The following is a 17,324-nucleotide window of genomic DNA, read 5'->3' on the forward strand; positions in this document are numbered from 1 at the left end:
TTAAATATACCAAAGCTAGAAGAAAGGTGATGATTACCAAATACAAAACAGTAACAGGAATCTTACAAAATTAACAAAGAAGAATTCTTGGAACGTTCATCTTCCAAGAACAAGAGGTCATACATACTCAAGCTAAGGCAACAAAGCTTAAAAAAAAAAAAGTGGATACTCTATTTTGCAAACAATGTTAGGTGGCTGGAATAAGCGAGGTGGTGGATGCCAAAACTGTCAGTAGTTTGAGTCGTACAGCAGAGAACCAAGAAGACAGGACACCACCAGTGTAATTCATCATGTAACCACACTTGGGTAATTACACATGCACATACACCCCCCCCCCAACACCATAATCATCATATTGAGGTTATCTTGAGATGATTTCGGGTTTTTTTAGTGTCCCCTCCACCCCCAGGAAGCAGCCCGTGACAGCTGACTAACACCCAGATACCTATTTTACTGCTAGGTAACAGGGGCATAGGGTGAAAGAAACTCTGCCCATTGTTTCTCGCCGGCGCCTGGGATCGAACCCAGGACCACAGGATCACAAGTCCCGCGTGCTATCCACTCGGCCGACCGGCTCCCTGGATACTTTACTTCCATTTTCATCGTTCCATTTTCAACACGTTTTGTACTTTATTATAGTAGAAACTATGTATACTGTGTAATTCTTCTCATTACCCAAATGTTTTGTTACATAGCCTTCTGTTCTAAATTTAACCATGTAAATATAATTGGTAAACAAATTATGAACAAATTGAGGTATACTAGTATACAGCTGGGACCAATTTATCCATCCAAGTCTCATTTTAGGTTTTGATTTATTAAAAACTCTATTGTTCCCTGATAATTATATGGTCATGGATCAAGATTGTAAATCTCTGGACAAGACAGTACATATATACTGTACATTGATTACTTTTTCTGTGTTACTCAGGATAACAAAAAAATGCAATAATCAAGATTGATTTTGTATATTCTGCAAGTAGTGCACTACCAGGTGAACTGTATAGGAAAAAGGTGCACATCTTTTATCACTGCCACTCGTACTTCAGCACTATCACCGGATAAGCAGTTCTGTATCTTGCAATGGGACATTTAGTGCTGATAATTTCCTGAAAATTTAAATCGTATTTCCCATGACCTATCAAAGGTCAATATGCTATGCTATCAAAGGTCATTTGTTGCATATCTGCTATTAAAGGGTATCAATGAGTGCAGAAGAGCACTTTCATAGGTTTCCCCAAGATATTTGATAATTGTCGTATACAGGACACAAATCCTTTAGTATTAATGTTGGGTGACATTAACATGGTGTTATGTACTGCAAATACTCAATTTAATTATTTATTACTGTTATAGGTAGTATGCATAAAACTGCAAACTGTTTTATGCTAAACTGTGCTGTGTGTGGTGGTGAATAAAGAGAAACCAACTGTGACATAAATACCAACATTGTGTAGATATGCATAATAGTTTGACTTGATTTTCACATTTGTTGTAGGTGTGGTTATTATATGTATTTCGTAAAGACATACCTGGTAAATCCCCTACTTAATTGTTAATATACAAGGCTGGGTTACATTTGGCGGGTAGTGATTGCTTGTAAAGTGTGGACCTGTTTCTACCTTCTGACCTGCCTTATAGCCTTACCATGTGCCCAAGTCTTATCATTTTACCATATTGTTCCCTGCTATATTATGCCCAACCTATTTCAGTTGGGTAATTAATAACTCCTTCATTGTCATGTTAGTCTTAAACATGTGCCCATCATCGTTATGTTATTCCCCAGCCATGTGTCCTCATTGTCATTCCCAGTCATATGCCCATCATTTCTGTTATCTAGTACCAATCATACTCTTTACAATTATGTGTCTTTTTTTCTACAATATGTTCTTTTCTTCCCTGATGTGCTATTTCTGAGCCTGTGGCATTTCCTGATGGTTTATACTTTATTACAAAAGGAAACTGCAGAAGGCAGCAGCTCCTCTTTCCCTACATCACTAAACTAGCCTCTATCATGTGGCTGTTCCCTCTGTTTATCTCTTGCCTGATGTATTGCAGTTAGTAATGTATCCAGCTCTACCATGGGATTCTTCCTACCTTGTTCATTTTATTACTGTACCATGGTTTCCTTGTTATTTATTACTTATGCTTGTGATAATAAATGTTGTTGTTACAATTTTGTTTTCCTGAACCTTAAAATATATAAAAAGGAGCTGCCAGCTACCTTTTAACACTGCCTTAGCTTGTCAATATGAAGAGAAAAATGCATGCTCTATTCTGCATAATAAATCTACAAATAGAATAAAGCAATATGATTGACAATAAATGAAATACACATGCATATGTGAGAGCCAATGTTTGTCCTCTGGGCATGGTATCTTTTGATTACTTACATGCGAGCCATGCTTAATACTTTGAGAGAGTGCAGGTGTAAATGTCCACGAGAAAATACTCGTGCACTTCAATGTATTAATACATTTTCAAGGAGTACACTGAAGTGCGTTAAAGAATGTACTCCTTGAAAATGTTAATACAGTACATCAGCAGAGGATTTTTCTCTTTCCTTGTGGATACTAACTCATAGTTGAATGACATGTTTATGATTATTTATTCCTGCAATCACACACACATGTACACGTGTGGGGTTTTTTACTAGAAGATAGGTGATGTGATCACCCCTTACAAAATCCTAAAAGGAATCTACCAAATTGACAGGAATACCTGAAACCAGCAAGAACAAGAGGACACACTCAAGCCAGGTACTGTAAGATGCAAAGGTGCTGAAAAAATTAGTTTTCTTTTGCAGAGTGAAAGACAGTTGGAACAAGTTAAGTGAGGTGGTGGAGGCCAAAACCGTCGGTAGTTTCAAAATGTTATATCACAGAGTACTGGGAAGATGGGACGCCATGAGCGTAGCTCTCGTGTAACTACATTTAGGTAATTACATATGAGCATACCTTAATGGGGACATGAAGTTCATGTATGTCATCATAGCTAAGGGTGAGGCTGTGTCCATGCAATAATTCCAGTTACGGCTCCCTGGTACCACCAAGCCTTAGGTAATCTAACTCATCCTAAACAAATTATAAATCCTACTAAAATACAAAATATGGTTTGTTGTCCCCCACAAAAGTTCAAGTTTCTTATTGAAATGCTAAATGGCATACAAAAAGTGGAACAGCATAACCATAAACCTAACTTTGCCTAAACAAATTCTATGCTTATGTGCAATTTTTGGGCTAATTTAATACTGCGTGTGTAAATACCTAAGTGTAGTCACGGGAGGAGAGCTACGCTCGTGACGTCCCGTCTTCCCAGCACTCTGTCATATAATGCTTTGAAATTACTGATGATTTGACCACCACCACCTCACCTAACTTGTTCCAACTATCTACCACTGTTTGCAAAAGTTAACTTTCTTATAATTCTTTGGCAGCTTTGTTTAGTTAAATCTATGACCTCTTGTTCTTGAAGTTTCAGGTCTCGGGAATTTTTCCCTATCCATTTTATCGATGCCTGTTACTATTTTGTACGTAGTGATCATATTGTTTCTTTTTTCTTCTATCTTCTAGTCTTGGCATATTTAATGCCTCTAACCTCTCCTCGTAGCTCTTGTCCTTCAGTTCTGAGAGCCACTTAGTGGCATGTCTTTGCACCTTTTCCAGTTTGTTGATGTGCTTCTTAAGATATGGACACCATACAACCACTGCATATTCCAGCTTTGGTGTAACAAAAGTCGTGAACAATTTCTTTAGTATTTTGCCATCCATGTATTTAAAAGCAATTCTGAAGTTAGAAATTGTAGCATAGGCTCTTTGCACAATGTTCTTTATATGATCCTCAGGTGATAGTTTCTAAAACCACCCCTAGATCTCTATCAGAATTCTTTAAAGATTTCTCACAGAATTTATAAGTTGTGTGGGGTATATGTTCTTCTATTCCACATTCCATAACATGGCATTTATTCACATTAAATTCCATTTGCCAAGTGGTGTTCCATATACTAATTTTGTCCAGGTGATTGATTGATTGATGAAGATTAAGCCACCCAAAAGGTGGCACGGGCATGAATAGCCCGTAAGTGGTGGCCCTTTTGAGCCATTACCAGTATCAAGAGCTGATACTGGAGATCTGTGGAGGTGCGACTGCAGCCTGCGTGACGGGAGATGTCTCCCGTGTTGTCCAGGTCTTCTTGAAGGGCATGACAATCATCTAAGTTTCTTATCTTCCCTATTAGCATCATCACCAAATATGTTCATAAAATTCTGTATTCCATCTGGTAGATCATTTATGTAGACAATGAACATTACCAGTGCAAGAACTGAACCTTGTGGTACTCCACTTGTGACATTTCTCCAGTCCAAATACATTGCCTCTGATTACTGCCCTCATTTTTCTATCAGTTAGAAGCTTACCTGTCACTACTCCAATATGTTCCTTTCCAGAACAACCTCTTTATGTGGAACTCTGTTGAAAAGCTTTTTTTTTTTTTTTTTTTTAAGGTACAGATAGATGCAGTCAACCTAACCATCTAATGTATTTCCTGTAAAATCTTAAGGCTCGATCATAGAAACTGAGTTAATTCATTACACAGGATCTTCCAGATCGAAAACCATACCGACTGATAGTACTGTATATCTTTTTCTCCAGGTGTTTTACCCATTTAGTTTTAATTATTTTTCGAATATTTTGACTATTACACTTGTCAATGATAAAAGGTCTATAATTGAGGGGTCTTCCCTGTTGCCACTTTTGTAGATTGTCAACAGTCCCTGCTGCCCCTATTGTCACTATGAAAAATCCTTCTGTACAGAGATAATGCTAAACTCTAGGGGTTGATCTTTGACACCCATCTCTCATCACACCATGTGTGTCACCTCTGAACTGAATGCTCTTCTGGCTTATTATACTTAGTCTTCTCTCATATTTACTATACTTATATTAGTCCATTTTGGTCCATTTGACAGTTGTTTTACAAACAGTTCACATTTTGAACTTTTGGAATACTCCAAATGGCATGCAAAAAAAAAAAAAGTGGAACGGTAATTATGCAACCAAATCTAACCTGTCCTACTGTCTAATATATGCCATCTTAAGCCTAGTTTAGTAAATGCATGCTGTACTATGCTTAACAAGAGTTTAGGTTTTGTTGTCTTCTTTCTCATACCCTTTACAAAATTAAGAGCATAAAACAGTTTTCTTTTCGGTGCAACAGTCCATTTTTGTAAATTTTTCAAATACGCTCGACATTCTCCCATCCTCTGTTCCAAATGTGACTGGATATGTAATACACTATTCAAATACTTGACCGAATCCCTCTCCAAGCATGATTTTTTTTTTATGTGCAGTTCAAAAATATACAACAATACATTATTGCTTTAGTAGAATACTTTAAACAATACGCAGAATATTGGCAATACAATAATAGTGAATATGAATACTCACCAAGTGTCCAGATGGCTAGGCGACTATGATGGTGTTAATTATGCGTGGAGGTGGATGTTGAGAGTCAACGGTTACATGGAGGAGGACCACGAGACAGGTTCAGTTCGAGCTCTCTTGGAAGCCCTCTCAAAACTCTCGTAGCATTAATTGCCTCAAGCCATCTCTTTGCTTTTTTGAAAACTCTGTATAAAATAATAATAAACTAAACAAAGTACACAAAGCCTTTCTTTATTTGCCTTGAACCCAGCTGAACCATTACTTTCATCCTGATGAACATATGTACAACCCATCCAACATATGCCAGTACAAGCTTGTTTCAGTGGCAATATCAATTTGCTCAGGAGATAAAGAATTATCCTGCAAAATCTAAAATTTTGACACCCATTCCTCTGCACCTTTTGCATCTGCAGATTGCTTTTCACCTCGTAATTTCACACATCTAATACTATGACATACCTTAAGCCCTTAGTAATCCATCACTGTACACCTAAAATCACAAAGCTACATTTTCTTGTGAAAATGTTTGACTTTTTCCTTAATCCTTAATCAGCCAACCTGGCATTGGGTTCTTTGATTCGTCACATTGATGAGGATGTTTGTGGGAGGGTGTACCACTGCCAGACAGCCTCATCAACACTTTTAACATGAGCATGAAAATATTTTCTGTTCTGCATGGCTACATCACTCTCACTCTTAGCATAACTTACAAAAACCTTGTCATTAGTCTTCAATATATCATGAGTGGTTTTGCTAACTTTGTATTTGGCATACATGACATTCCTAAGAATTCTAGATTCAACTTCCTTTATAAGCTGAACCTTTTGTTCAAAAATCCTCACATGTTTTCTTCTGGCTTCACTGCGTGTTGAAATCCTGAACAACAGACTTCCTGCATTTCCTGATGCCGTAGTCACAGGATGCAGTGCATATATAATCAGATATAAAACGGTGAAAAAGGGGAAGGGTTTTGTCCACTGCAGGCAAGCACAAAAACAACACTGTGTCATCGGAGCAGGTGCAGAGGTCATGACATGGTAACTCGGTGGACGGCTGCCAAACTACATAGGCCTCTTGTGGGTGGAGGTGCATATGTTCGAACTCACAAACTAATAGATGGAATAATCAGATGGTTGAGGTTCAGAAGAAGGGTTGGGCAGTGTGGTTGCTGTAAGTACAGTAATACCATTCTTGGATAACAAGTTGAGATATAAGTTACACTGAACTGGATAAAAAAAAATAATAATAAAAAAAAATTGAATGTAATGAAATGCATCTTTCTGGTAGGGTCTCTCTTGCTTCCTGAAGCTATCTCGCCAAGATTGATCCCCCAACTGAGTCACATTGCCACATTAGTCCTGTGTGGCCTACCAGGCACCTGAGTCAAAACCTGGTCCCCTCTCAGAGGCACAGGGAGCAGGGGATTGTTACAAATCACCTTCACCGAGAAGGTACTTATGGGTATCTTCCAGATAAAAAAAAAAACACCGTTGAGTGGGGTCAAGGAGATCCTTAACCCACTACAAAGGTCAGAAAGTAGGGAGGGTTTATCATGATTTACGATGTACATGTTACATACAACACTTCTCCAAGATGGTTATTGAATGAACATCATGAGCATTATAAAATTATATTTATTGAATTCGGTATTCAAAATATTATTTTGTCATCTGGTTTTGTATATACAATACTTCAGTATAAATCAAAGTGCATGCATAGACTTGTTAAAATTTAAAGATAGTATCAAACTCATTTTTGTTAATGGCATGTTTTAACACTTCACCTGGAAGGTTAGCACTGTACAATATTATAGGATAACAGGGTCGTGAAAATTCAGTGACACTTGGAAGCACCAGAAGAGTCAATACTACCACACTAATAAATATTTTCAGCAGTACAATATTTAATTTGCTGTGCATGTCATAAGTATCTTAATTAAAAGAAAAAAGGGCAAAATTTGTACTGTATTATTTGCCTTCAAATAGAGAACTTCCACTTTGTCCTTTTCATTGCTACTCCTCATAATCACAAACATGCTATGCCCTTTCTCTCATTTACCCAATTCTGCCCTTTTGTTGGTGGTCTTTGACCCTTATCCTAATCACCAATCAACTGTGCCAAACAGTTATTGTATTATCATACCTTTCTCAGTCTTACAAGTCACAGACTAGTGTTTCTATATCATTATCACTCCTTATGTTATATATCACTAATCCTTATATTATATACCACTTCACTAATCACTAAAAGCCACCTCACTGAACCTTCCACTTTCCTTCACACTTTCTTAACCTGACTTGCACTAGTTTCTCTTTTATCAGTCATACGCTCCCAGTATACAGACTATTGCACAGTATTTACAAACATTTCATTGGAATGTATCACAATTATATAATATAGAGCATATTTTTGTGAATCTAATTTAGGCCTACAATAAAATAATATTTTGTAAGAAAGGTTCAGCTGAAATAATCTAAAATTCAAATGAGCTAAATTAATTGGAAAATGTCTTATAAAAGCAAATTTTCTTTGTATGAGTTTGGGACACACGATTGGTACTTGAAAATGTGACACTTTTGATAGCCAATATTTTAACACAAAATTACAAAGATGACATCCCATATTTTATATGGCTAACTCATTGCTATAATAACCCAGCAGTAAAAACTTTTAGTTTTAATGTAGGGATTTAGGCCTTGGTCCAGGTATTGGAACCAATTTTGTTATTAACCAAGGGTTTCTGGCAAGTGTTACATAAAGCATTATCTGTATGCACACACACAAAAATAATATTCAAAATAGGATTATCATCTTATTATATTGTTCAAAAGAAGATTATCATCTTATATTGTTCAAAACCATGCCTTAGGTATAGGAAAATTTCCAAAAAACATGTCACTTTTCAAGATACACATGTCTGCTGGCACCTCTGAATACTAATTGGGAACACCTTGTATCGGTGGGAGTGTCAAATGTTGCAAAGTACCTAATTCACCTTGGTATGTTATTGGCACCATAGGTTTGTCCTTGAACACATTCCATCAACCATTTTACAATCAGATTCTCAAATTACTTAGTGTGCAGGGGTGAACAGATTAAAGAACAGTGTTAACTCTTCATCGCCCTGTTTAGTATATGAGCCCAAGTTGCCGCGCCTGTAAGCAGTGTGTGTTAACCACTGCACCAAAGGGTACCCATTTGACTGCAAATAGGTCAGTTAGTTCGGTTGAACGAAAGTTCAATCTCAGAAAGTGGCTTGAACAATAATGGATGCCATATTTTAGTAAGTTTACATACAGTATGTGAACTGTCAGGCACGTTTGCAGCTAAGTGCCTCCCCATCCAATTTTAACATCATACTTAGAGGAAAGGACATTGATCTCCTTCTGTGTGGCAGGAAAGTTGGACATGACACGGATAGTTTTTATAGTGACATCGTCAGCAGCATCCAAAAAGCGCTTCATGCCACAAAGGCTCAGATCAGAGTCCTGAAGGATAACTGCATTGTATCGCTTGTGAAGTCTCTTCAGTACCTCTCCAGCCCAAACAGCACTTGAATCTGTAATGCCAGCCAGTTTGACAACCAGGTGCTGGTTATAGTGTAGCTTAGGTATATTAGAAGCTTTAGTATCAGTGCTGATATCTAGGAAAAGCTCTATATATTTAAGTGTCCATATTCTGGAAGGCCATAACTTTCTTTTCCAGTGCCTGTGTTTCCTGGTGCTGGTATGAAATTTGTACAAGGCTTCAAGGGAAGAAATTCTAATGAATAGTGACTGAATTGAAGTAGCTTTAGCAAGCTGTGATGTGAAGAGTTCACTTGCATGACCCTTAAATTCAAGTAGCTTATTAAGCTTGAGCAGCAACACAACATGAGTATTAGCATCTTCATGATCACCTGCAGTATGGAATTGACGATCAAGGTATAGCTTAACTTTGCTCTTTCCAATCTCTCCTATTAATTTAAGAATATTCTGTATTTGTAAGCACTGTCCAAAACTGGTTGTGTACTGTACATGGATGACGATCTCGCTGGGAGCAGCACCTGTTTCCTGTAATAAATTAAGTTTAGCTTCTGTCATTTCCTGAGGATCCCATGAATTTATAACCCACAACTTTGCTTGGTTAATGACTGAACCAACAATTTGACACACTTTAGGATCTTTTTCTGCCTCCTCCAGCAGTCTCCACCATAAAATGGGATCATTGACACAAACTCTCATGCTGCAGCTTAAGATGCTTTTTATCTCACTGGCTAAAGAGGAAGTCATTCTACCATTAATTGTCAAGAGACCAGTGACATACATTATCAGTTCCTGGAATCTTGAAGAGTCAATATCCTCAAAAATAGAGGAGAGAGACCCAGAACTGAATGCTTGTTCACTAATATACATTGCTGCTAAAAACTCTTCCCCATATTTGTGATGAAAAGAAAAATAATAGGCTGTACCAGTCAAGCTTTCCTGTATATCACATTTTAAGAACGTTGACATAGTTTGTATAGGGTTAATGGCTTCTTTGTCACATAGGTCCATGAGAAGATTAGCACGTTCTTGACTTAAGTGAAGAATCTCTTCACGCAGCATGCACCAAGCAATTTGACCCAACTCTAGCAGCCATCGCCGCACCTTGCGGTGAAGGGATACAACATGCCCTTCTCCAAGACTTTCCAATCGTGACACTAGTTTCTTTTGAGACATGTCATAAATATTTTGGTAGAGGCGTGTAATAGTGCTGACAGTGGTCACCTTTTGAGAGTCGTCACACCACAAGACAAGCAAGAGTGCCAATGTGAGTGGTAATGTTAGGTGAAAGTTGAGTGACTCGCATGCACTTAACTTGTACGACAAGAACTCTTTTGTTTCCTTTTCTCTACGCTCTGTATCTGTGTACTTAACAGCAAAGACTTTCTCCACAAATTTGTTTTGGCTGTCATCATCGAAACCTTCAATCTGCAAGACAATGTGATCTTCTGCCATTTGCATTAGTTCCAATGTGAACTCTGGCCTAGTTGTTATAATGATGTGGCTGTCTGTAAATTTGTTCACAATTTCTCTCACTATGGCTTTTCCCTGACTGGTTGCTTCATCCATGCCATCAATGGCAAAAAGTACATTCATTTCTTGTAAGACAGGAATAATGTCAGACTCGTTAAACATTCGTGACGTATTCTTGAGAAGTTGTTCTCTGAGGAACTGTACAAGTGATCTGCAACTTACTGCTCTCATCTCTATACCAATAACAATGTCTATAGCCAATAGGCCTGTGACAACAGGAGACCGCTCACACCACTCATTCAACAGATAGCGGTAAAGTGAGGTCTTGCCTGCACCCATAACACCCTTGATTATCACCACCCGAGGGACAAATCTTGTCTTCAGTAATGTTACATTGAGAATGTCAGTCATTAAAACGTTTGTTCCATTTTCTACTATTTTCAATGTGGTAAAAATATTTTTAACAGTGAAGTCAGCAAAGTTGTTATCACTTAGCCATGAACAGGGGTTAAGTACCTTGACTTTTGAGTAAATTGCCATCAATTCTTTCCTTCCTTCAGTTATCATTTTTGAATGTTTTTCCTGTCTAAATAATTCTAAATCCTGTATGTAGGATTGTATGTCATAAATCTCCAGTTTAGCATCCACCAGATTTTCCAAGCCACTCTCTACCTCTGTTATCAAGTATGTGAGATCTTTTTCAATTAGACCCCCAGCGGCCTCGAGAATGGCTCGGCACAAACACTTGAGGGCGTCCACTCGACATCTCAAATGTGCCTCGTCCATCTCAAGATCCTCATGACAAACCGTATTTCGAAGATTCTTTAAATCTCTTATTTCTTTTTTCATAGGCTCTACTAGATTACCCAGAACCTTGGTGATAATTTTGAAAATAAGGGTAATATCACATACAAAATTACTGTCACTTGGGGCATTAGACAAGATAACCTTCTCAGACGTTGAAAATTGTTTATTGAGATCATGTTGAGACCATTTAAGTTTCAGGATGCAGTAATCTTTCACTGACATAGTTCCATTGTCTGTATCAAGAGTTTCATAAATTAATGTGAAGATTGATAGAAGAATCATCTTCCCAAATTTATTAACTGCCTTAAAGTACTTTCCAAAGCAGAGGTCATGTTTGGTGTAATTTCCAGGTAACTGGGTAATGGAGGGAACTGCAGGAACCATCATAAACCAAATATTTTACCAACATCACCATACCAGATATATAAATTTAGGTCATGGTTGACTCTGCACTTAACGCAAGTGTGTGCAGACTGTTGCATCATATGAATTATTCACGTCACTACAATAAAATCAAATGATACAGCATAATACAGTAATTTAAGAATAACAAACTTTTGTCTATTTTTGTTTGTCAGTATCCAATAACAACCTGTCCTCACTCTTAGTTCATTCCAACCAATTTTGACACTATCAACCAACCATCAAAATCAGAGATTTTAGTGAAATCTAAAGCACCACAATACTCTATTGATGTTTCTCATACTACTGAACACTGGGTTTGATAAGTTAGGTTAGGGGTTGCCAAAGTTAGTATGCAAAACTACTTAAAATTTGATGCCTGGCAAATTATGAGAAAAGATTGCTTGTGAAGCCACCCATGTATACACTTTATAAGAAAGAATAAGTCCAACCTTCTGAATATAGTCACTACTGATCACAGCACTACATACAGCCTGTGCAACACAGATATGACCAGGATACTGCAGATGATGGTCTCAGAATGCTGTGATCTGAAGTGCCATAGCTGACTTGACCAGGACAATGTAGTCAAGACTAAAATACCATGGATAACAGGCTCAGGAGACCAGTCAGCATGACGAGATCAGGACACTAGTTGATGGAGTAAAACCACCGCAGAAAACAAGACCTGTAAGTAATACTTAAATCAGCTATCTGGGGTTATTATTAATGCATAATTATTTTTTTTAATTATCATGGGAAAGCGCCAAGCCATTACGACTTTATAGCACTTAATACATAACGAAACATTACTGAGTTTTAAGAGCTCTTTTCTTTCGCCACACTATGAATTTCTAAATGTAATACATCTGAGTTTGAGTGAAGTGCTCCTTTCTAAGCAGAGTGCTCAGTTGCTCCTATATACAAGGTACTGCTGTTCTTGTGGACAAAAACTTGTCAACAATTCTGTACCTATGATCAAGAGTAGGTCGATTATGTGCTTTTGAAAAGAACCCATTCAAAACTGACATAATATCTTATAGAAGCAACAGATTTCTAGATAAACTCTTCAGCTATTAGGTTATGATACAAACCTATTTTGAATTTGGTCCGTTAGGTCAGTTTGGTCAGTTAGTTCATCAAGCACTACTGGGTTCTGCCAGTTACTTGATGGGGGACAGACAGCTTTGCCCTTGGATATGGAAATCTTAATAAACCTAACAGGTTGCTGTGTTCCTGATGTACAGCATACCAATTTGTATATCAACAGCTTTAAAAAAAAAAAAAAAAAAAAAAAAAAAAAACGCATTGAATGTAATGAAACGCCATTTTCTGGGCGAGTCCCAGAGGCTCCCTGGAGTTATCGGACTGATGTACTCTATATTAGTCTTGGGCTTCAGTCAGTGGATTTCTGCCTACCGGGGAACACGAGCCAGAACCTGGCCTCCTCAGAGAGGCATAGGGAGCAATGGCCTAAGGAAACCCCCTTGTATTCGGGAGTATTCCATGTCTATTCCTTTTACTTTAATAATGATAATTACAGTACTGTATTTATTTATTTATTTATTTATTTATATATATACAAGAAGGTACATTGGGTTTGTGAGAATACATTGGATAGTACAGTATTTACATTCTTGCAAAGCCACTAGTACGCGCAGCGTTTCGGGCAAGTCCTTAATCTAGCAGATAATTTTAAGTAGGTCACTTATATTTGGTCACTTATTTGGTCACTTTTTGGTCACTTATATTTGGGTTATATAATGTTTCTGCAAGTACAAGGTCAGTGAAATGAGCTTCAATAGACCTTTGTTTTCTCTGTAATAATGTAATGTAGAACCTACTAAAACTACTTTCCAGGCAATTTTAAATGTTACTGTAATTGCATTTGTCCCTATACTACCTTGAATACTACTTTTCCCTACAGGGACATTGAAAGATCTGTCATGTTTTTAATTCTTTGTTTAATTACCTGTATTTTTATCCTGATAAATTAATATTATCTCATGACTACTGTACTCAAGCTGTCACCAATGACTACATAATTCTACTAGTCAACTGATGTGTGTTTTATGGGAGCAGTTTTTTATATTTTTTTTACACAGGAATTATGTCATTCATTTCCTAGTGAGGAATGTATTAATGTATTCACCTAGTTGTTGTACCATTTATTAGCTATGCTGAATTATTAACCAATTCCATTTATTAACTAGTCTGACATTAAAAAAAAATTATTTCTAATGTCTTTATGGCTCATTTGGGCACTCAATTTCCACCTGTCCCCTAGTGTGTGTGCCCCTTGTGTTAAATAAACTGTTTGTCTACCCTGTCAATTCCTTTGAGAATCTTGTATGTGGTGATCATGTCCCCCCCCCTAACTCTGTCTTCCAGCGACGTGAGGTTTAATTCAAGTAGTTTCTCCTCTAGCTCATGCCCCTCAGTTCGGGCACTATTCTCATTGCACAAGGATAAATCGCTCCACATATCTGAAAATTACTTATGCATGAATTATAATAAAACATGATCATGTGCCTTCAGATTATTCACATTTCTAACTTATTCTCAAGTCATACTGTCTCGTTTTTGGTCACTTTAGTGTCTTGGAAGACGAGAACGGCAGCGTTAACACAAGCCAGCGCAGAGGACAAGTTTTATTTATTATTTTATATATTTATTTATATACAAGAAGGTACATTGGGTTTGTGAGAATACATAGCATGGTACAGTAATTGCACTCTTGTAAAGCCACTAGTACGCGCTGCGTTTCGGGCAGATCAAGTCACAAGACGATTCGTCAACAGGTTTTGAAACCTCCCTAACTTACCGTAACCGAGCGAAATACAACTTAACCTAAGCTAATACAACCTAACCTAAGACGTTCTAGCATAGCCATATACAAGGTTTTAACAAACAGAAAATGAACTTCTTCGAATCATCTCATGTCGGAAACGACCGGACCCCAGCGAGGAGGCTCAGGACCCCGCCCGTCTCCCCAAGGGCTGGTATCCTTCTCTACTAACACTTATATTACAAATATGCAGCCTAATTTTAAGAAACTAGTTTAATTAACCACCTACCTGAAATATATTCATTTGCTTTGTGTAGTTTAACAGAATATTCTCCAAAATAGGTACAGTAGTTCGTCAAACAATTGGGCCCTCCACTGTACACTTCCAGAAGAGTCGTCTTCACTGCTGTTGCTAGTTAATTTAAGAGTTACTGCCTCCCGGTGGTGTCTGTATTCAAGTTAACTGGCCAAGATGTGGTTAGTTTCGTACGACAATAGCTAACTACTTGAATTAACGAGTATCGGGATTCACAGATTTTGGAAGCATCCCTCCCAGCCTGGCACTGTGTGTGAGACTGAGTTAATGAGAGTATCTTAATGTGGTCTGGACGCAGCTGGGGAGGAGTTGCCTGCAAATTGTTTTATAATCAAATAAGTCTAGCCCGTGCAAATATATTACTTCTAGAAATATTCATCTAATATTCTGCATTTGTTATATAGCCTGAAAAATAAAGTAATATTGTTCGTATTTAATTTAAATGCGCACAAAAAATATACTTTGTTATGTTGGGGGCAGCAACCTAATCGTCGGGTGACTGTTCGACGTCAGGATTATCTTCGTTTCCCATTGTCGGAGACTCAGGTTGTCACTCTTGAGACGTCATACTTCTGACTTCCTGTCCTCCTCTTCTGACTTCCTGTCCTAAGCCAAGACGGGATTCCGTCTGGGGACTGCCCTTCCTCAAGATGCAACCTACAACTGTTGTTGTTTTTTCCACAGAAAGGGTTATGTCCTTGGAACCGCCTACCCACCGAAGCCGCAAATACCAAAACACACCTGAATGTAAAATCCCAACTCGAAAAAGTCATCAGGACAAATGGGAAGACCTTTAACAAGTTGCCAGACTGGGTAAATGTACATTTGCTGACTAGGTAAGTGGATATTTACCCAGTCACCGAATCGAATCAATTATAGGACACTATATCCTTCGGGTGAGCTGGGAAGTGGGCGATCCCCTATGACTAATATCTCAATTGCTCAAACAATTATGTATTAGTGATAAGACCTACCGTTAATGTATAATGATTTACTGTAAATATATAGCTCTTGAAATAGAGCATTCTCTATAACTAGCTCACATTGTAATTATAAGGTGTGAGGGATAGATGAAATTGTTAATGTAAAAATCTCTGTTGAGGTTATATAAAGACTTTTGTTCCCTATTTAATCCTATTTGCGCCACCGCTGGCTGGAGACAGCCCTGGCTCTGTCTCTCCAACTTCGATGTTTCCTTTCATGCACCGGCTATTCTTCAGCTATATAGCTGCTGTTTGTTATTATTAGTCTTCACAATACTCTACTTGTTTCTTAATCTCATATGTCGTTTATCTACTGGAAGCGAAATATGGATACAGTGCAAGGTTAGTAATAAGATGGTTTGCCATTTAATAGAACGTGAGTTTAGATTTATCTCTAAATGACTAAATTTTAGTAAGTCAAAGATATATAGTGTTCGAGTGTGTGCCCGTGTCTTTGTCCACACACTTTGCACTTTACTTTATCTAGATCAATATACAAACCGAACTGCCAGAGATACTTGTAGCCAAGTCTCATCCGATCTGTGACAACGTCTGTTTAGATTATGGTGAGGTGGGGAAATACGCGAGTCTCTGAGAACATTGACTCAACACCCAACAACGTCCAGCAAACGACTGATAAAGAGGTGGGTGGAGCACTCTCCATCCACTATACACCCATTATCATACAATCAACGTAGACACAATTTAACCCTTTCATGGGGGGGGGGGAAAGAGGCGTCAGCTTTAGAGAAAATAAGGCGAGTAATATAGTAAAATAGATTTATATTAAATAATAAAACATTGAAAATCTTGCCTATTCGTTGTATCATTTACAATACAATAAGACTCGGTACAGTCCTCAAGCATTGCCATAATATAATTTGCATTATATAATAAATATTATAATATATAATATACATGATATAGGATAAAAACCCACACTTTTGTACAATACATAAGTGTTTTTTTTAAATATTATGTCTGTGATAAGGCATTATCATTACTTATTATGCATTACAATCTAATGTATAATAAATTGAAGGAGACCTGATTTACCCGAGGGCCACTAACACTCCAGTGGCCTCGACGAGGACAAGAAGCCGGCGGTCTGTCAAAGGTCCCTCCATTTGCCCTGATGATTTTTTTCCAGCTAGATTTTAATATTTAAAAGTTTTGACAATTACGGCTTCGGCGGGTAGGCGGTTCCATGGGTTTATAATACTGTGGGTAAAAAATCCTCTCCTGTTTTCGGTCCTACATTGTGGCTTGTTGAGCTGGAAACTGTTGCTGCTTGTTTGTGTTATATATGAAATTTTGGAGAAATTGCCTGAATCAACATCTTCCAAATTGTTAAGTATTTTAAGTTTTTGATGAGATCCGCTTGGTATTCACCTAGTTGTGCTTGCGGGGCTTGAGCTCCGTTCTTTCGGCCTGCCTCTTAACTGTCAATCAATCAATTGTTACTAACTACTAACTAATTTATTTGTTTTTTTTCACGCACTCACCCCCAGGAAGCAGCCCCGTAACAGCTGTCGCCCAGGTACTTATTTACTGCTAGGTAACAGGGGGCATCAGAGTGAAAAAAAACT

General features: G+C 37.7%; 1 protein-coding gene across 1 annotated transcript; it reads right to left on the reverse strand.

Annotated features, from left to right (window-relative positions):
• Positions 1 to 7,056: 7,056 nt before the first annotated feature.
• LOC123773195 (uncharacterized) lies at positions 7,057 to 14,936 on the reverse strand. Its single transcript, XM_045766805.2, has 2 exons — positions 14,726 to 14,936; positions 7,057 to 12,336 (listed from the first exon to the last, which is right to left on the reverse strand). The coding sequence occupies exon 2, from the start codon at positions 11,631 to 11,633 to the stop codon at positions 8,769 to 8,771; it is 2,865 nt and encodes a 954-aa protein (XP_045622761.2). The 5' UTR covers positions 11,634 to 12,336; positions 14,726 to 14,936; the 3' UTR covers positions 7,057 to 8,768.
• Between the last annotated feature and the right edge of the window lie 2,388 nt (positions 14,937 to 17,324).

This window comes from Procambarus clarkii, chromosome 81 (assembly GCF_040958095.1).
Source record: "Procambarus clarkii isolate CNS0578487 chromosome 81, FALCON_Pclarkii_2.0, whole genome shotgun sequence".
NCBI lineage: Eukaryota > Metazoa > Arthropoda > Malacostraca > Decapoda > Cambaridae > Procambarus > Procambarus clarkii.